Raw genomic sequence first — 19058 nt, forward strand, 5'->3', positions numbered from 1 at the left:
TAACTGGTGAATCCTGTCCCTACGATGTAAGACTCTAGGTCTTATGCTCGTATTCGAGTAGCGGCTGGTATCGACGCTGAGATCTTTCGAACTGAAGCTGGCGGCGGCGACGGTGTACCTGTAAAAGGAGTAGACTGGTAGCAATAGCAGCTATTAGTATTTGCTGTCTATGAACAGCCATTAGAACGCTGGTGTTGGTGCTGGTGTTGGTACTGGTGTTGGTACTGGTGTTAGTGCTGTCGTAATTTGAGAATTTGCACTCGATCAAACTATCACCAGAAGGCAAAATTGTCAGACCCGCTTAAATCATTCCCATTCTGCTATGCTAGACTTGGCCATTTTGGCGAGAAATGGGCGCGAAGGTGGTGGCGGTCGCAAAAGGGTATATATATATATTTGTAAGTTATGGCACAGAAGTACCGCGATGTATCTTTTTGCATATGAGAGTCGAGTAGTAGAACCTTCGTATCCTCCGAATCTGTATGCTTTGCAAAATGCTCTAGCCACCAAAGAGCAAGCTGGCTATTTGAAAATCCAGAGTCCAGAGTTTGAGAGTAGTACTAGCTCCGTGCCTTTGAGGTTCGTATGGTACTCGAGTACCAAGAATCCATATGTATTTTGCTCGGAATGACAAGTACAGGTGGTATGACTTTTCCTACTTCGGACACAGCCTCTAGGATAGTAATAGACGTACGATTTTCAGGGCTAGGCGTATAGAGCTCCTTTGCTATTTGTGGTACCATAACCTTCTCACCTCCAGGAATTCCAATCCTAAAGCCTGTTTCATCCATATTCCAAATTGACTCGAGCTGTATACTTCTAGTATAAACTCATGGTACTCTCGAAACCACCGTGTAATAGTAGGCTCATCTTGAGCTTTCGTACGCTGTAGTGCAATAGGCTTTGTAGTGATAAAGTGGAATTCTTAAAGCTCATTCTTAATATATTTAGTAGGCCAGCAAAAATATCATGCTTCTAGTAGCTCCAAGCCCTAGGTAATACTGCTCAAGGATCCATTTCTTAAGGGCTTCTAACTGTGCAGTAGACACACCTTATTCCTACCAGCCTTAGCACGCCGTTTGAGGCTCATCCGTAGTGTTGATTCGGGGATTTTGAAAATGTGACAGGCAGCAATTATAGACTCAGAAGGGTTTTCTGCAAGCCACTCATGGGCATTTGATATACGAGTCCCCTCCATTAAATGAATTGTATAGGATTACAATATAAATTACTATCTACATCTATGGAAAATGTTTTGTTGAGGAATAGCGGTGAACGGACGCACGTCGCGAAACCGCGCACATCGCTTCCGCTCGTTTTGAAACCGCACGGATCGGTTCCTCCAACCCTGAGCGATACTTGCATTAGTATTACGCACCATCCCCACCGCCGTTCCTGCCTGAGCCACCCAGCCCGCTGCTGCAAACACCCACCCTCCTACAACCTCCCACTTTTAATCATGTCCTGTCCTGAATAAACCATCCACCTTCGGACATTCTCCATCTTCCAGCAACTCCGACCGACCGGCAGACGACGATAGCAGCCACTACAATCTAGCACCACCACCACCACCGAGCTAGCGAATGCACCAGACCGACACCACCACCACCACCACACCATGGCCCCCCGCCGCAACCGCAACCGCCTCCTCTTCATCCTCGTCCTCTTCGCCGTAGTAGGAATCCTCTACCTCACCTCCTCCTCCCGCGCCGTCGCCACCCACGACTTCTACACCCGCACCCGCTCGCGCCTCGAGACCAATGGGGGGAGCAGCAGCAACAGCGGTAGCTCCCTAGACAAAATCACCCCCCAGCGCAAGACCAGCATTGGAAGCGACGACGATGAAGTCGCCAAAGCAATGAGTCGCCGCCTCATGGATGCAGAGGTCGCGGCGAAGGAGATGGCTAATAAGAAGGCTCCGACGAGGGAGAGCGTTATGGGTGATGATGGTGGTGCTGGGAGCGATAAAGATCGTGGGGAGGGTGCCCAGAAGGTGGTGGTGACGCCGCCGAAGGAGATAGTGAAGGATAGTGGGAAGGGGGCGAAGGGTGCGAAAGATAGGAATGTGGCGGGGAGGAAGAAGTATCCCATTGCGGAGGAGGGGAAGGTGGTGGAGAAACAGGAGAAGGAGAAGGTGGATGAGTCGGATGAGGCGGTTACGGCGGGGATGAATGGGATTCTTAAGATGTCGCCTAGTTCGTCCTTCCCCCCCCAAAGAACCCCCCCCAAAGAAAACCCCCGGCTAACCACGACCCCCCACAGTTATCATCTTCTCCAAATCCTACTGCGGCTTCTCGCGCAAGGCAAAGTCCATCCTCCTCACCAAATACGTCATAACACCCACCCCCTACGTCGTAGAACTCGACAAGCACCCTCTCGGCCCGGCCCTACAGGCGCGGCTGGCGACGATGACGGGACGCAAGACGGTGCCGAATGTGTTGGTGAAGGGGAAGAGTATTGGGGGGGGAATGATGTGGTGGCGCTGGATGAGATGGGGGAGTTGGGGGAGAAGGTGGTGGGGTTGGGCGGGAAGGGGGTTAGTGTTGCTTTGCGGGAGGTGGAGGGGGAGGGGGAGGTGTGAGGATGGGGCTGGGGCTGGGGGAGAAGTGATGGGATAGTGGAAGGGGGAGGGGGGGAGTGTGTGCATATAATTCGGCGTCTCGGTAGCATTGTGGGAAAAGACGGGGCGTTCGGTAGTGAGGCAGGCATCTTTGAAATTTTCAGGGCCATTGGGGGTTAGATGAATAGGTCTGCGGGGGGTAAACGCGACGTTAACCACAGTAAGTCTGGATATGTAGCCAGCGTGTATAATAATACTAGTCTTTTCAACTTCTACGCCGTGCGTGCAAGTATTGTAAGATGAAGTGAAGTGTGAAGTATGAAGTGTGTGAGAAAAGAAGTGGTTCACAAAAGGCACCACGGACATTAAAATCCCATTCCAAGACCCTTCTATATGCTACAAAAACCGATGTGAACAGGGCGCTGCGTCCCGAAACGCCATAAACTGGCAAAAGGCGGCAAGGTAAGTAAGTATACTAAGTAACCCCCTTCCCCCCAAAAAAGACACGGTAGAATAGGTAATCCCCTTTTCAAAATACAAGACGGATAAACAATCTATACGGCGGAATACCCGCCCCTTGACCCGCTGTCTTGCACGGTGTTGAAGACGCGACGGGACCAGTCTTTGACGAGGTAGGGGACGTCGCGGATGGTGTCGCCGTGGGGGAGGAGGTCCCACCCGCGAGCGCCGTAGCGGTTGTAGTTGAGCCAGGAGCCGAAGATGAGGTAGGCTGCTGTGGATAGGAATGCGCTGTTGTATGTTAGCTTGGTGTTTATCTCCAAATAGGGACGGCTGGAAATAAATGGGGGGGGGGACGAACATAATAATAAACCAAGTAAAAAACCCCCAACTCCCCTTCTCCTTCCCCCCTCCCCCCTCAACACTCTCACAAGCATACTTCGTCCACCACTCCAGCGTCAGCACATCAACCTCCCCCTTCGCCCCCTCAGGTCCATACTTCTTAAACACCAACGCCTTCGTCGCCCTCGTCGTGCTATTCCCCCCCTCTTCCTTTCGTCTGTACACATCCAACACCCCCTCCTCCCCCTCCTCCTCCTCCGTCCCCTCCACCTCAGGATCACACAAAAACTCCACCACAGCTTTCTGTTTCCGCCCGTTATACGACCCGCCGTGTAGCTCGACGCGGATGCCCTCGCGCGCTTGGTCGGCGGGGGAAGGGGCGGTGCGGAGGCGCGTGTAGGAGGCGTCGAGGAGGGTGCCGCCGGGGAAGTTTTGGAGATCGCCGGCTATGGGGATGACGCGGGAGATGGTGGTGGTTTTTTCGTTGATTAGGCGCTCGATTGCGCAGACTGGGGGGGGTTGGGGGTTAGTATCAAGTTTCTTGTGTCTGGTTGAGTGGTGGCTGGGTGGATTGGACGGGGATGGGGATGGGGGGATGAGGGTAGGGACGGGGAAAAGGGGAGGGGGAAGACAAACCTCGAGTAGGCCCCGGACACCTCTCCTCCTTCTTCACATCGCTATCCGGCACCAGCGGCCGACAGATATTAATCGTATACGTGGTATTCAGAAATGACGGCGGCTGCTCCACGCCATGCATGACCGAGTGCGGCCCATCCAGCGCGCTGAGATCAAAGTTATGCTTATCGGCTAGCATCTTGGAGCAGTCGATCGTCCCTAGCGCCGCGGCGGAGAGTGGGAGTAGGAGGGGGAGGAGGAGGGATAGGAGCGTGGGCATTGTGATGCTGGAGGGGCGGTGGGGGATGTGCATGTTGGGCGTGGGTGGGAGCTAAGCTCCAGGGACTCGGGATGGGGGATGCAAGGAGGGGGGTGGGTGCAGGTGTTGGGAGAAGAGTGGTATAGGGTCCAGATGGGGGACTCGGAGTGTGGGCTTCGCTTTGTTCGGTGGGATGGACGCTGTCGCTGTCGTCGCTGTCGCTGTCGTCGCTACTTGGCCCGTCTTGGTCATGACGAGGTGGTCGTTCGCAAGAAACGTCGCTGGGGACGTAGACTTGGCATCACGTGATTAGTTTAAATATGAATATTTGCGAGGGTCTTGGATATATAGAGCTTGATTAGCAGTTGTTATGCGACAACACCTGCCCCGCTATCTATTTGCACACAGTAGACTCGTTGATGGTGGTATGTATATCCCCTTCTTCTATGGGATAGGATCTTGGGCTAATCTCTCTCAGGTGATGTTGTCTAGCAGGCTACGCATGTGCGAGCAATAGCTGCATTCCGACCACGAGCTCAGCAATAAGCACGCCTTGCGATGCATCATCTACTCACTGTCCCGCCGCCTTCGGTGGCTGCTGCCACAGTGACTATGCCTGCGGCCAGGGATTCTGTTACCCGACGGCATATCCCACAGTCAAAGTAACGATCGCGACAACGACGACAGATTCAAAGGGTCATGTTGCAACAGTCAATGCCGTCATCAACACCGCATATATGCCTTCAACTCAGCCCACATTAGGGCCCAGTCCAGTGGCAACAGCGGCAGTCAGCAGATTCACTCCAACTACCATTCCAGTCGCCAAGGTAGCGTCGACACCAGGTTCATCATCTGGTCTCTCAAAGGGTGCTCTCGCTGGCATCGTAGTGGGGGTAGTCGTAATCCTCATAGCCATCATCGCAACATGCTGGTGTCTGCTGCGGCGCATCAACGCTGTAGCCAGGCAATCTGAAGGCCAACGCACCTCGGGCTCCGGCTCAAACCGCACACCCATGTCCAAGAACCGCGGCCCCAATGGCGGCCACATCGGGGCTCCACTCAGAGGCCCAACAAACGTCGACTTTGACAACATGTCCATCGACCCCCTGATGATGACCTCTTCCGGCTCTGCAACCCCTCATCTCTCGCGCCCCACCCCAACACACAACCGAGTTACGATACCCAAATCACTCAGGCTCCCGCCCTCTCCCCACCCATTCCAAGCCCCTACGCCTCACCCCTAGCAAACGCACAAGGCGGCTACCAAGCCGTCCCCCTAGGAGACGCGCAGTACTTCGACACGCGCCACCACTCCGGCCAAGGCAGTCCCAGCAACGTCTCGCCCTACTCCCCCGGGTACCCTACATCTGCTTCATGGGGCGAGCCAGTCCCGGATCCGGCGGTGCGAGACCAGAATCTGCGCTTTGGACGGATCAGCAATCCGTCGCCCGGGGTGGATAGGCATTGGTCGCAGATTAGCGATATCAGTGCCCTTTCGCGGGCCGGGGATCGGGATGGCGGAGTTGGATCCAAGGAGTGGGCTGGTGGAGATGTCTGAGCGGGAGTCCTCGGCTGCTGGTGCTGCGGGCGCGGCTGCTGGTAGTACCACAGCGAACCGCTCAAGCGTAGACAGCCACAAAAAAACCAACAGTTTCGAATTCATCGCCCACCGCCGCAAACGCAGCAGTGCCAGCTCGGGGATGTCTCAACTCCTCACCCCCCCCCTTCCGGGCGGCCAAAGCCCGATATTAGAAAATGAAGCTGCTGAGACCGAGGCGGAGGTTGGGGGAGGCGCAGAGTGGGAGAGGAGACGTCGCGCTACGAGGAGTGAGGAGGCGGAGGGGGGGCAAATCGTGTATGCGCATCAGCCTACGCCTGTGGTGCTCCGGGGGGGCGGGGTGGGGGATGCGGGGTTGCCGTCGCCGGTTGGTGGGGGGGTTCGGGGGGGATAAATCGGAAGCCTTTGGGTGGTACGGGTGCGTAGTGAAGTGGGAGAAGGGGGGGGAGGTTTGGTGTGGGATTGTATGGTGACGTTTTTTTATGTGAGAGCGGGATTAGGGTATACATAGGCTGGCGCATTATTTCTTGTTATGGGTTCTTGGGATAGGTATGAGAAATGGATGGAGAAAGCGGCATCTGAGCGAATGAGCGAATATACCAAACGACGTTGGATGTCTGCGTAAGTAAGTAGTATATTTGGATATTTTATATAGAGCGGAGAATGATTGGAAAGCATCAAATTTACTATATATATGTACTCTCTATTTCAATCATAAATATCTTGTCTGTTGCCGTCCTCGTTGATGAACTTGTCCGGAGGCGGTGTAATTTTTTCCCGACAGTGGCTTGTACAACGGCTGGGCCACCATCGTCAACTCGGTGTGTTTAAAGTTTAAACCAGTTAGTAAACTTGCTTCACTTTAGACACAGCATATTTCCTGGTTTTTAAATGCAAATCCTACTAATAACAAGGCTACCTACAGTGGAGTCGGTACTCAGCCGCATCTCATCTTGTCGTGCAGACGGTTATCACCTGAGACTAGGTCAGCCCTGCGGGACGATTCTTTGGGGGTTTGCTAGGTGCGTGCGACGCTTTATGGTAATGGGTGGAGATATAAAGATCTGATGGTATGGGCATTTCAAGGTATTTGCACGTTTGTGAGGGTGGTCAGGATTGAACTGACTGATATATAGACCTGACGTTGCCTCATCGTTCCTGTTACGGCACGGGTCGTTATCACATATATACCCTGCATTGTGCTATCCGGATATTAATTCATCTAGTAAAACTTTGATATCAAGGAAATCCAAAGGCTACACCAGTGCTAGCCCAGAACCAATATCAACACAGGCAAACATGTCCCTCCCATCCTACAAAGACGCAGTCACCCCCCTCGACCCCCTCGACTTCGTCGCCACCTATCTCTCAACGCATGACCTCCTCACCTGCTCCCTAGTAAACAAATCCTTCAACAGCGTCTTCGCAAAATACCTCTGGGAGGATCCTCTCCGCATCATTGGCAACGGTGCCAAACGGATCCCTTTCCACCTAGGTCCGTCCTCCCCTTACCACAGTCGCAAGCCTCTACTAACCAGACTACAGAAAAATACCGCCTCCTCAGCAGATCCATCGCAGCCACAAGAGAGTCCACCAAACACCTAGTGCAAACAATAGACTACCGCCAGCAATGGATCCCAAAGATGTACGCCCTCCCCAAACACGTCAGCCAGCGCGCACTCACCATGGACGCTGGGTACTGGAACTCCCAACGCATAGTCTACAAGCTCCTCAGCGACCTCCCCGCTCACTTCCCCCGTGCCAGATTCCTCTTCCTCGATGACATCGAGTTCCCCCCTTCCCCCTCCTCTCCACCGCCGGAAACATGCCATCCACTCCTCCTCAGCCTGCGGGACTGCCAAAACATCGCCACCATACTCAGTCCAGACGACGCAGCGGAGTTTCTAAGTGAGGTAATCTACTTAGATATCTCGCACACCGCCCTCCGCGACTCCTACGGCCACCCAACCTATCCCCTCTCACACCTCATGCTCCCCTTCCTGCGCACCCTAAAACTCCAACACGTCTCCCTCTTAGACTCAGACCTGCGCGCGCTCTTGGCTGCAAGCCCGCATCAGCTGCAACTCGCTAGTCTGGATGTAAGGGATAACAAGCTCACCGACGGTATAATCCCCGATCTGGAACAACACCTCGTTTGGCGCCTTGATGCCTCCTCCCCACCTCCTCGTCCTCCGAACTACGGCGCTACAGAGCAGCAGAATAGATACCTCGAATCCCCGCCTGCGTACTCTGAGCGGCCGCGCGCGGAGGATGAGCAGCAGGAGACGTTCATCCGCGACGCGCCCCATCCTCCGCCTGATGATCCGGAGTCCTTCATGGAGCGCGCGAGGGAGCATGCTGATATGGGGGATATAATGCCCTATGCAGGTCTAACGGCGCTTTATCTCTCCGGGAACGCATTTACCTCCGATGCCTTCCTAAGACTGGTAAAGGCGAGTGATAGGTTACAAGTTCTTGATCTCGATGTCCCCTTCAAGGAGACGAGGTACTCTGCTTCGCTACCGCCACCACCGACTGCGGATGGACAACCGGCAGACGAGCACGAGCACACGCATCCGGTGGAAACGGCAACACACCACCTCTCCCTCTCCCTCTCCCCCCGCCTCTCAACCCTCCGCGTCCACCACGCACTAGTCACCCACCCCATCAGCTCCTACATGGCAGACACAAACCCCCACCTCACATCCCTAACACTAACCTGCATCCCCCCCCTCTCCTCTCCCTCCCTCCTTTCATCACTTAAAACCTTTCTCTTAGCCGCTGCTACACAGGAACGGGCTATTTCCCTCGCTCGCGCAGGTGGAGGGGAGGGAGGGCGTAGAGGGGTGAAGGTACGCCCGGGACTGAGGGTTTTGAGACTTGAGCTGGGGGGGGAGGGGGTGGAAAGTGTGTCGGGGGATAGGGATGCGGATGCGTTTGCTGCGGCGGGGGCGCGGGATTTTTCGTTTTTTGATGATCCTGGGGCTGAGGATGGGGGTGGGGGGAAGAAGGATGGGAAAGGGGAGGGAGGGAAGGAGGAGAGGGTGGATGTTAGGGCTGAGTTGAGGAGGTGGAGGGAGGGGGAGGGAGGGGGGGAGAGGAGGTGGGGGGGGAGGTTGGAGGTTGTTGTTAGGGGTGGGGAGGGGGAGTAGGTTGGGGTTGCGGGTGTGGTTTAGACGAGGGGGGCGGGGGTAATTATGAGTGCATGATTTAGATGATTGAATGATAAGCGAACAACACCCAGTTCGATTAGTCGGTAAGGAGCTATAGTCGCATCTTCCACACAGCAAACGAATTCAGTCCATAAAACACCGTCAAATCGCCATAAACGTATCAATTATTATAATATACCACCAAAACACGAAGGATGCATCACATCATCAACCCCCGACACGTCCAGCGCGCCCCATCATACACTACGCAGCAGCACCCGCATACCTCACCCCCCTCTTCCCCATCTCCTTCCTCCCCACCGCCTCCTCGGGCCACACCCACCCCCTCACCCGCTTCGCCTCCCTCTTCTCCGCCAACTGCGGCGCAGGCATCCACTCATCGCGCGGGAGACACTTCCTCCTCGTCCCCTCAGCCGGCGCCCCAATCTCCGCCTTCCACCCCACCTGTCCCGCCAGCGGCGCGTCGCGCGCTAGCATGTGGAGGTAGAACAACGCCAGGAGGGCAGTCATCTTGACTTCTCCCCCCTCCTCCGCGTCGGAGGCGGAGGCGGTCTCGGCGAGGGGGATGCTGGCGACTTCCAGGTACCCGAAGTGCGGGGTTGCTTCCCCGCCGTTGCGCACGACGACGAGTTCGATCTCCGTCATCAGGAAGCCGTAGCGGCACCCGTGCTCGCGCATGCAGCGGTGCAGGTGCGCGAGGCCCCGCAGGTAGGCGACGCGCTTGTTGTTCCCCTCAACGCGCATAGCGGAGTTCCAGCGATCGAAGGACTTAACCAGCCCCACGACGCGGCCGAGGCCGCGGCCGAAGATGAGCGCCGAGGTGTCGTCGGTGTAGTTGCTGACGAAGCTGACGTCTTGGGTGGAGGAGGGGGTGGGAGCGCGCATGAGGAGGTGCCGGGTGCCTTGGGCGACGGCGAGGGCGGCGTTGAGCTTGGCGGCGTAGAAGGAGGTGTAGATTGCTGCGAGCTCGGTTTCGGTTTCGGGGTGCGTGGTGCGCGGGGCGGAGGGGGCGGGGAGGGAGGAGGCGGGGAGGGCGACGGTGAGGAGGGCCGCGAGGCCGGGGATGGAGGTTATGGTTGTGCTGGTGAAGGAGGTCCAGGGGCGGATCTGGCGGATGTCCCACCAGAAGTGCTTGCTGGCTGGGTCGCGCACGTGGATGTTGAGCTGGCGCACGAGCGATGGGGTGGGGTTAGGCGCGGTGAGGAAGGCCTGAAGTGTCGTGGTGGGCTCATCAGCTGGTGGGGCTGGGGCGAGCTCAAGCTCCTCGCAGAAGTCGTCGAAGGAGATGGAGTTGCGCATTGGCGACGGCTCGCGGGGAGGGGCGGTGTAGTACTGCGCTGGGACAAAGGTCTCTATACCGGCCGTGGACGAGATGTACGTTGGCATCTGACGGTAGGTGGGGAAGCCATACTTGCCAATGGTCTGGCCATCAAGGCTGCAGCTCGAGGCGCGGCGGAACTGGGCATCGACGCTGCTGGTCATGGAGACAGGGGAGCACAGGGTAGAGGATGAGCGGCTGTGCGAGGGTGTCGCGAGCGCAGCAGGCATGTACGTGATAGTCTCGGGGTTGGTGTAGCTGCGGCCGTGGCTGGGCTTCCAGGTGCCGGCGGTGCCATTCTTCTTGACGCGCTTGGCAGGTGACTCGATGGCCTGGTCCTGGGAGCGGATCTTGGGGAGGAGGAGCGGGCCGTGCTGGCGGATGGGCGACTTTATGGGTGTGGCTAGCTGGGTGTTGGTGGTGTCAGGCGAGGACTCCTTGGAGTACATGGACATCTGCGAGGAGAGGGAGTCGGCACGGCGGTAGGCCGGCTGATAGCTAGCGTCTTGGAAAGCGAGCTCATAGTAGTCGGGAGGGGTGGCAGGTCCGAAAGAGAAGTTGTAGTCGAAGGGCATATCGACGGCCATGTTGGAAGAGACGTGGGGTTGGATGTTGGAGGGGTTGTTGGTGACAGCGACGTAATTAGACACTGTCGATTAAGACAGGTAGGTAGGTGCGTCTGATTCTGGAGCCAGCTCCTAGTAAATCAAGGCAATCAAGTGATAAGTTTTTGGTATAAAATAAAATAAAGGGACCAAGGAGATTCGTCAAGCGCAGCTCGTCCAAAGAAAAAAGATAAAAAAGAGAGGGAAAGCGAAGAGTCGGAGGATATTCTCTGTGTGGAGAGAAGTGAGAAGGAGAGAACCAACGAAAGGGATGGCCGGCGACCAGCTGCTACTTATCCTCATGCCGCGACGGAACGCTCAGCGCCAGTCGCTCGCGCCAGTAGGCAGGGATGACGAAGAGGAGCGCACGATGAAACGGCGGCAAGCAGCGTCGAGGACCACGAACACAGCATCAGACGGCATCAGATGGTTTCTTGGTCGTCAACAGCAGACCCGGCGGGCCTCAGTAACCGTCTCCTGCCGCCGACTCCACTCCGCAATAAAAAGCATCCCCACCACAGCGTCTCTGAGTCATATTTAGAATGCAGACTACTCAGACTACCCCGAAAGTATGCATACTAGAACCCCTACCCCCCACGTTCATCTGCACGGCGCAAAACGCCCTTTCTTCGCGGCACGGCGTGATCACGGTGGAGAGGAGACCGCGGCGCGCCTCGCGAGACGTCGTGTCGCCCTATCGCAGCTTATCGGAGTTATCGCAATCGCGGGTAAAAATACCGTTGTACCCTTATAGAACCCTTACTGGTGTGCGACTGTGGGGTGGAGTGGAGTGTCAAGGTACTGAGCGCTTTAACAAATAAACACAGGCGCTTCGCGAAACCGAGACGCTGTCTTGTCGCTGTCGCTGTCGCAAGGTCTTCTACCGCGACCCGCTGTGTTCCAAGATTGCTCAGAGTGCTGGGCGCGTCCAAGGCGGCTGTGCACAACTAAGCGTAAGCATAGCAGGCAGTAAGCATGTGTGTCGTGTCCATGTCTGTGGTCCACGTCTTCAGCACATCCTGAACATCCCGAGGCCGGTTGACTGAGGGTCAGTGGTTGGAGTTGGGGCCGGCGCGTGTTTGGGACAGCGCGATGCTGGAGCGATGTCGTGGTTGGATGGCTACATGCACGCCAATGCCAGGTAGTGGGAGGCGACGCGACGGTGACTCCCGACGTGGTGACGGCGCGTCAGTCTCGTGGGGAAGGGCGAGCATGGCATGATTGGATGAGAAGATCGAGATGTTTATTGTGGCGATCGAGTCCGGTGCGGGTGTTTCGCGGGAGCCGTGTTTCATGTTTATGCTCGATTCGTGATTGTCGTCGTCGCTGGTCTTTCGGCTTCAAGTTTCTGGCTTCTGACTCAGAGGCTAGAGATGCAGTTCAGATGTCTGCATAGAGCTGCATAGAACAGGCTTGGTAAGAGACAGCTGTTCACCGTATAGAGTAAGCATCTGCCATTTTCCATCTGCGCTCCTACCACAGGCCTCGACGGTGAGGGATATCATCGTTTCTCCGACGGAATTGCTGCGCCGTTTCTTACCAAGGAATGTAGCTCCCTCATGCTGCTCCATAGCTCCTGGGCTGGAGAGCTACGGGACTCGGCATCGGGGTAGTGAGCTTGTTGTCATTGTATTTTTCGTGGCTTGTTATTGTTGATGTTGATGTTTATGTTGACCTCGACGGTGATACCATCCAGCTGCTTCTCATCCCCCCTCGGGATCTCCTCATACCTCTAAGCCACCCCCTTCTCCCCATGGCCTTTTGTATGGCTGATGGCGACCTTTTTTTCTCTCCTTTTGGTCCCATCGGTCTCCCTCTGGGCCCCCCCTCCATTTTCCAAGGGACAGCCTCCCCCAAAGGGAGGACCGCTCTTTCCCCAGACAGACCGCCTCATTGCTCTTTCCCTAATGAACAGCTTCATTGCTCTTTCCTTCCAAGGGACAGCCTCATTGTTCTTTCCTTCCAAAGAACAACTTCATCGCTCCTTCCCTTAAATAACCAACCCCTCACATCTTCCTGCCAATAACGGACCCATCGCTCCTTCCCTTAAATAAACACACTCGTCGCTCCTTCCTCTTAATGAGCAGCCTCGTTCCTTCCTCCTTGCCTTTTTCCCTCTTCGCTCTTTCCCTCGATAAACCGTCTCTTCGTTCCTTCCCCAACAGCTTCTCTCATCGCTCCTTCCTCCAAGAACAGCCTCATCGTTCCTTCCCTCTATAATTACTCGCCTCACCCATACCACTCCGAGCTCCCCCCTTCTTCAGGCCAAGCACCCTCTTACTCCCCCCAAAACACATCCACCCCACCCCTCCATCTCCAAACCTGCATAACCCATCTCCAGACCCGCGGATACCTCAGCATGCGCATCATCCCCTTCGCCGGTACCCGAGGTGCGCGGCCCGGCCTGGGATGCGGCCGCAGGTGGTTCGGGCGTAGATGCGGTCGCAGCTCGGATGTGCTGCGCCCCGGTGGTTACGAGGAGGGGTGTTTTGGATTTTACTCCTTTGTGGGATGATGCTGGCTGGCAGTTAGAAGGGACTTCAACAAATAGATTAACTATAATAAGTCACATATAAATATTACTTTGTTGTTTATAACGTGGTTTATCACCGAGTCGATCATATCACCGAGTCGATCACTTCCCTGCTACCCAACTACGTTGAAATACAATTAAACCACCACAACATATAATATTCATTAAAACTACTCGGAATCTGATGAACTAGACATATACGACACTGTGGCAGTTGCGGAAAGAATGGCCAGTCTTTCCGCAAGTGCCACAGTGTCGTGTAGTCAAATGCCCCTCATTTTAACCGACCCTTCTAGAGCGCTTGTCACATTGAATCTGCTCATCTACCTCCTTCTAAGCTAAAATATCATGCACATCCTCTATAATCGTTGGTTCTCAAACCACCGCCTGGAGGCGGTTGGCGAAAGCGAACTGGGACGCGAAAGCGATTATGGGACACTTCGGGAGCGGACTTGCGACGCGACACGACCGACCATGAACACGACCGACAACGAGCACAACTACAACCACAACTATGCCGGTACTTGAAATAAATTAAAATGAAGCTCTTTTAAATGCCATTGGATTTTTAAATGAAAATCCAACAGAGAAGAGTGCTACAGTAGCACGAATGTATAGAGTAAACCCAAGTACGCTCCGGACTATACGACTACGACAACGACGCGCATCACCACAACGCACCGCTGTGCCACGCGGAGGCCAGAACAGAGTACTGTCTGATGTACAAGTTACAGCTATACAAAGATACATCTAACGCTCATACGAAAATGCGTACGGTGCAACTAAGCCTATGGTGTTCAGTGCCATCTGCCAACTACGTGCAGCAGAAACTCCAATGTTTGCACCACCGTCATAACGGTGGTTCCAGACATGGATTAAGACACAACAACACAACTTCCATACAATAAAAACCCGGCCAATTGAAGCAGCACGGGATGCATCTCATGAAGTATCAGCTATTAAAGAATGGTTTTATGAATTTAAAGATGTGTGTAATCAACTAGATATTACTGCAGGTGATATCTACAACTTTGATGAAGTGGGATTCCATGTAGGAATGAGCACTGGTGAACATGTGTTGGTACCATCTATAGTAAAGGAGGTAAGTTGTTTCTACTTATCTTACTTTATATTCTAATATTTATAGCTTTATATACAAGCTCCAGAGAACAGACAAAGTCTTACAGTTATAGAGACAATTTCAGCTGCTGGCATTGCACTTCCACCGTTCCTTATTATACAAGGAAAATTACACATGGAAAGTTGGTACCATGACAATCTACACGGTGATAAGAAAGTTGCAGTATCCGATTCCGGATATACAAACTCTGAGCTTGCAATGGAATATCTACAGCATTTTATTCAACATACACCATCTATAAGAACAAAATTGTTAATAATGGACTCTCATGTCTCACATGAAGTTCCAGAGTTTATAATACTTGCACATCAACACAATATACACTTACATGTGTTTCTGCCTCATCTTATGCATATTCTACAACCGCTAGATGTTACTGTGTTTGCACAATATAAACATTAGCACCAACATGCAATTCAACAAGCAATCCGGAATTTTGATACAGATTATAATGTTATATCTTTCTTTAGAGACTTGTCTACTAACGTGCATGTATAACGAAAGTGCCAAACAAGCGAAAGTGCCAAAATATCGCGACTACCCCATAAGAATTGCGATAAATCCACCACAACAATATAAATTAATTAAAACTACTCGGAGTCCTCTTCCTCAGACCTGTCTATTACAATCTGACAAGTGCGCGCATTGTGTCCAGTCTCACCACACTTGCCACAGCGACGGGCACGGGTTTCTTCCCTTGGCTTCCGACCACGGCTTGCCCTTATTTCCTGCTCTACCTGCTGCACAACATCCCTCTCATCCTGTAGCTCTTGCGCCCCTTGTTGACTAAGTGATCCTCCTTGCTGTAGTCGTGTTTTCCTAGCTCTCCGGCGCTTGCTTAGTACTTCATTTGCCTGTCGTAGGTTTTGGTTCTCTCCCTTTAGCAGTGCTAATTGATGCATTATTTGCGATGCACCCTTTGTAAACTGGTCAACAGCTGCATAGATTGAGGTTGGAGAGCTATTTTGATGATGCGCAATTCGGTTTTTAATGAAAGTAGACTGTGATACAGCTTCAGTTGGGTTATTTGGTGTCTGAGAAACCCATGGTTGAGCGGTGTTTGGGCGAGAGGTTGGAGGTGTTGGCGTCTTAAACCTAAGGTCAAGTGTAGATATTACACTCTCAGGGCTAAATGGAAGAAGCCCAGCACCTCGGAACCCTCCCTGAATATTGCTTTCTGTCATTGCAATGTTAAATGCAGCGTGGAAGGCAGGAAAGAAGTCATCCTTAGTAATGTGAATAATATGAGCCCGCATCATATCTTCAATTTGCCGACCGTAAGCTCTCTTTAATGGGCCAAAACAGCCAACATCAAGTGGTTGGAGTATATGGGAAGAGTGAGCAGGCATACAAAGCGTAATAATGTTGTGTTCTTTGCAGTACTCCTCAAACTTGTCTGAGTGGTGGCTCTCATGACCATCAAGGACTAACAAGCGATAACCACCAACACTCTGGGGCTTTGTGTGCTTCTCAAAATGCTGAATCCAATCCATACCTCTCTCGTTTGTAGTCCAGCCATTTGCAGTAACAGCGATTACCCAATCTGCTGGAAATCCGCTATTCTCATACCAAGATGCAAGGTGGTTTTTATGTAATGGTGGGTGCACCAGATGTGAGAATCTAGCCACCCAAGGAAGGAATGATTTTACTAAGACAACACACTGTCTTAGGAAACAGAGCCAAAGGGTTGTAGCTTAGACTATTCCACAACGCTGCAATCAGGTGTGTGATGTAGTGAAGTGGTTCAGACAAGTTGCAACAAATGTTGAGTCTGGAAACTCAGGGGTAAGTCAGAGGTTAACACCTCACTGACTTTTCAGAAACAAGGAGTAACAAGATGAATGCTTGGAAGCTTGGAAAAGACGTAGAGGTATGTGCTAGTCGATTTACTGTATTGCCTGCTTGCCCTTTCTTAAGGAAAGGGCAATCCTATTTATGCCAAAGGAGTGTAGTTCTCTCATTTTCCATGACTTTCCATGACTAACCAGGCTTGGTAAATGTATTAGAAATCAAGTGCGACCCACAACTAGCTTGCTAATCATGTAGTGAACGTAAGAGAATCCCATAGAACCATCTCTTGGGTTCCTAGCCTATAGGAAGTGAAAAGGAGGTCCAAGGTCAGAGTACCTATAGACAAATTATGTCATAACTTAACCAATCTTGTGGGTAACTAAGGAGCGATGACGTGTAATGAATCATAGAGGGTTGTAGAAGCTTCTAGAGCTATCGTTCATGTTCCTAGGCCTCTAGTTGGTAGAGATATGCCATGTGGTAGTATTGGCCCACCCCCTTAAGGAGGAGATTTTCTTAATAACTTGTTCAATGAGTGTCCAAATGATATGCCATGATGTATGTAGCATAAACAGATGTAGTAGAAGAGTTTGCAGCAATTGTTGAGTAGTATTGCTTCTGTTGTTGATGTGATAAGCCAAGATATGTATGGTGACTTGTAGGTTTGAGGAGGAGATTTCTAAGTTTGCTCTTGAGTTTGATAGCAAACTGAGTGCAACGAATGTCAGTATGACATTTTACCTGCCACAATGACAAATGGCGGCACTGCCCAACCTTGAGAACTAACGCCTTGGATTACTGTAACCCATTCCCGATTGCCAGGCTGCACCTTTTTTGCCTTTGCCCGCCCATGAACTGATTCCTCTAGGTTACTTAATTTCTGTAAGTTGGCTTGGATATCGCGTCGTGAAGGTACACCTTGTAAATGGTGACGTAGCTTGCGGTGGTCTACGGAATAGATCCTAGCTGCAACTCGAAGGCGCAAATTTGGGTCGCTTTGCATAGCTTGGATAGCTAGCACTAATTTGCTTTCATCATTTTTATGGCGCATGTTTTGTTGTGGAGGAATTTAACATTTAGTTGGGGGGGTTGGTCACCGCATGATTTTGGCACTTTCGCTTGTTTGGCACTTTCGTTATACATGCACGTTAACGTGGTTTATCAGTACGTCGGACATATCAGTACCTCGGACACTTTTCATTGGCATTCTACTTTGAATATCAATAAATCAACCATAACATATTAAATTAACTATAACTAAGCGGAATCAGATGAACTAGACATATCTATAGCTTCTTGACAAGTTCGCGCATTATGACCAGCTTTTCCACAGATCCCACAGCATCGCCTAGACGGTTGCCCCTCCTTGCGACTACCCCCAACCGCACGTACGTCGCGTCGTACCTGCTCATCCACATCCTTCTGTGCAATAATAGCCTGTGCATCCTCTACTATAAGTGCACCTCCTTCACGGACACGAGCCTTTTTAGCCCTGCGGCGTTTGCTAAGGGCTTCGTTGGCTGCTCGAAGGGTACGTACCTCAGCAGACAGAAGGGTGTTCTCATGTGCTAGTCGCTCCGTACCCTTTGCCAATGCAATAACTGTCCCGAAGAGTGGAGTTGGCGAGCTTCCTTGGTGACGGGCAATTCGATTTCGAACGAGGGTTGTTTGTGAAAGAGCTTCAGTTGGGTTGGAAGGGGTCTGGGAGACCCAAGGGTTGGTGTTGGCAGTAGAGGGTCTAGAGGGAGTTGGAGTCCGTAACCTCACGTCAAGCTTTGAAAGCACTGCTTGCGGGTCGAAAGGCACTAAGCCAGCTCCGCGGAACCCGGACTGGGCGTTTTGGGCTGTCATGGATTCCAGATATGCTGCTCTAAAGGTGAGAAAGAACTCGACCTTGGTAATGTGGTTGATATGAGCCTTAATGAAGGTCTCAATCTGCCGACCATATGCCCGCTTCAACACACTAAAGCACCCGACATCAAGTGGCTGAGTTAAATGAGACGAGTGGGGAGGTAGTCCAAGAGTTATAATGTTGTGTGCCTTGCAGTACTCTTGGAACTCGGCCGATTCATGACTCCCGTGCCCGTCTAACACCAGCATTCGATATGGACCCCTTGCACGAACAGCAGTATGTTTGTCGAAGTGTTTCAACCATTCTAGACCCGTCTCATTGTTTGTCCATCCATTGCTTGTCGGTTTAACAACCCAGTTGTGTGGAAGGCCGCCATCTGTATACCAATTTGCAAGATGATTCTTGCCTTTAACTACCAAAAATGGAGGAATACTCCAGCCGTCACTGTTGATACAAGCAATCGCTGTAGCCCATTCCCGATTCCCTGGCTGAACTGCCTTACCTCTGCCAAGTCGATCTGCACGGGTATAAACCATTGCAGGGCAAATCACACCCATCATAAACCCAGTTTCGTCAAAGTTATAGAAGTCGCAGTCCAAAACACCATATTTTGCCCTCATATTTTCCACTAGTCGAAACCATGCGCCAATTAGTTTAGGATCTTCGCACAAGGCCCTTTGGAAGTCGTAAACGCGATTAAAACGCGTCTTCAATTCTGGACGTCGTTGTACAAATCGGTGGGCCCAGAGCTTCCCGACACGCCTCCCTCCACGCGATTCGAGTATAAAATTTGCCATATCTTCTACACCAGCAAGCCGGGGTGCAAATCCTCTTGAATCCATATCAAGTATA

At 52.5% G+C, this 19058-nt stretch overlaps 7 protein-coding genes across 7 annotated transcripts; 5 read left to right on the plus strand and 2 right to left on the minus strand.

The window, feature by feature from the left end:
- Positions 1 to 1618: 1618 nt before the first annotated feature.
- Positions 1619 to 2581, plus strand: VC83_00859 (uncharacterized protein; the record flags this gene model as incomplete). The annotated part of the gene is made up of 3 exons (XM_024464546.1): positions 1619 to 2195; positions 2263 to 2441; positions 2501 to 2581. The coding sequence occupies 3 exons, from the start codon at positions 1619 to 1621 to the stop codon at positions 2579 to 2581; spliced, it is 837 nt and encodes a 278-aa protein (XP_024328026.1).
- A 30-nt stretch (positions 2582 to 2611) lies between these two features.
- Positions 2612 to 4572, minus strand: VC83_00860 (uncharacterized protein). The gene is made up of 3 exons (XM_024464547.1): positions 3998 to 4572; positions 3381 to 3870; positions 2612 to 3310 (listed from the first exon to the last, which is right to left on the minus strand). Exons 1-3 carry the CDS (start codon positions 4287 to 4289, stop codon positions 3115 to 3117), a joined length of 978 nt encoding a protein of 325 aa, XP_024327742.1. The 5' UTR covers positions 4290 to 4572; the 3' UTR covers positions 2612 to 3114.
- A 400-nt stretch (positions 4573 to 4972) lies between these two features.
- VC83_00861 (uncharacterized protein) lies at positions 4973 to 5479 on the plus strand (the record flags this gene model as incomplete). The annotated part of the gene is made up of 1 exon (XM_024464548.1): positions 4973 to 5479. The coding sequence occupies one exon, from the start codon at positions 4973 to 4975 to the stop codon at positions 5477 to 5479; it is 507 nt and encodes a 168-aa protein (XP_024327741.1).
- Positions 5480 to 5749: 270 nt separating this feature from the next.
- Positions 5750 to 6187, plus strand: VC83_00862 (uncharacterized protein; the record flags this gene model as incomplete). The annotated part of the gene is made up of 1 exon (XM_024464549.1): positions 5750 to 6187. The coding sequence occupies one exon, from the start codon at positions 5750 to 5752 to the stop codon at positions 6185 to 6187; it is 438 nt and encodes a 145-aa protein (XP_024327740.1).
- Positions 6188 to 6589: 402 nt separating this feature from the next.
- VC83_00863 (uncharacterized protein) lies at positions 6590 to 8945 on the plus strand (the record flags this gene model as incomplete). The annotated part of the gene is made up of 3 exons (XM_024464550.1): positions 6590 to 6879; positions 6930 to 7288; positions 7339 to 8945. Exons 1-3 carry the CDS (start codon positions 6866 to 6868, stop codon positions 8943 to 8945), a joined length of 1980 nt encoding a protein of 659 aa, XP_024327739.1. The 5' UTR covers positions 6590 to 6865.
- Positions 8946 to 9209: 264 nt separating this feature from the next.
- VC83_00864 (uncharacterized protein) lies at positions 9210 to 10871 on the minus strand (the record flags this gene model as incomplete). Its single annotated transcript, XM_024464551.1, has 1 exon — positions 9210 to 10871. The coding sequence occupies one exon, from the start codon at positions 10869 to 10871 to the stop codon at positions 9210 to 9212; it is 1662 nt and encodes a 553-aa protein (XP_024327738.1).
- Positions 10872 to 11190: 319 nt separating this feature from the next.
- Positions 11191 to 13424, plus strand: VC83_00865 (uncharacterized protein; the record flags this gene model as incomplete). Its single annotated transcript, XM_024464552.1, has 2 exons — positions 11191 to 11355; positions 11431 to 13424. The coding sequence occupies 2 exons, from the start codon at positions 11191 to 11193 to the stop codon at positions 11641 to 11643; spliced, it is 378 nt and encodes a 125-aa protein (XP_024327737.1). The 3' UTR covers positions 11644 to 13424.
- Positions 13425 to 19058: the final 5634 nt, after the last annotated feature.

Source organism: Pseudogymnoascus destructans (genome assembly GCF_001641265.1).
Source record: "Pseudogymnoascus destructans isolate 20631-21 unplaced genomic scaffold scaffold_2, whole genome shotgun sequence".
Classification (NCBI taxonomy): domain Eukaryota; kingdom Fungi; phylum Ascomycota; class Leotiomycetes; order Thelebolales; family Thelebolaceae; genus Pseudogymnoascus; species Pseudogymnoascus destructans.

Excerpts from the sequence above, each read along its gene's own strand:
- VC83_00860 (XM_024464547.1), bottom strand. The coding sequence starts at position 4,289 with ATGCACATCCCCCACCGCCCCTCCAGCATCACAATGCCCACGCTCCTA. Across the intron at positions 3,871-3,997 it reads GTGTCCGGGGCCTACTCGAG|TCTGCGCAATCGAGCGCCTA; the intron begins GTTTGTCTTCCC and ends AACCCCCCCCAG. Across the intron at positions 3,311-3,380 it reads TTTACTTGGTTTATTATTAT|CGCATTCCTATCCACAGCAG; the intron begins GTTCGTCCCCCC and ends AACATACAACAG.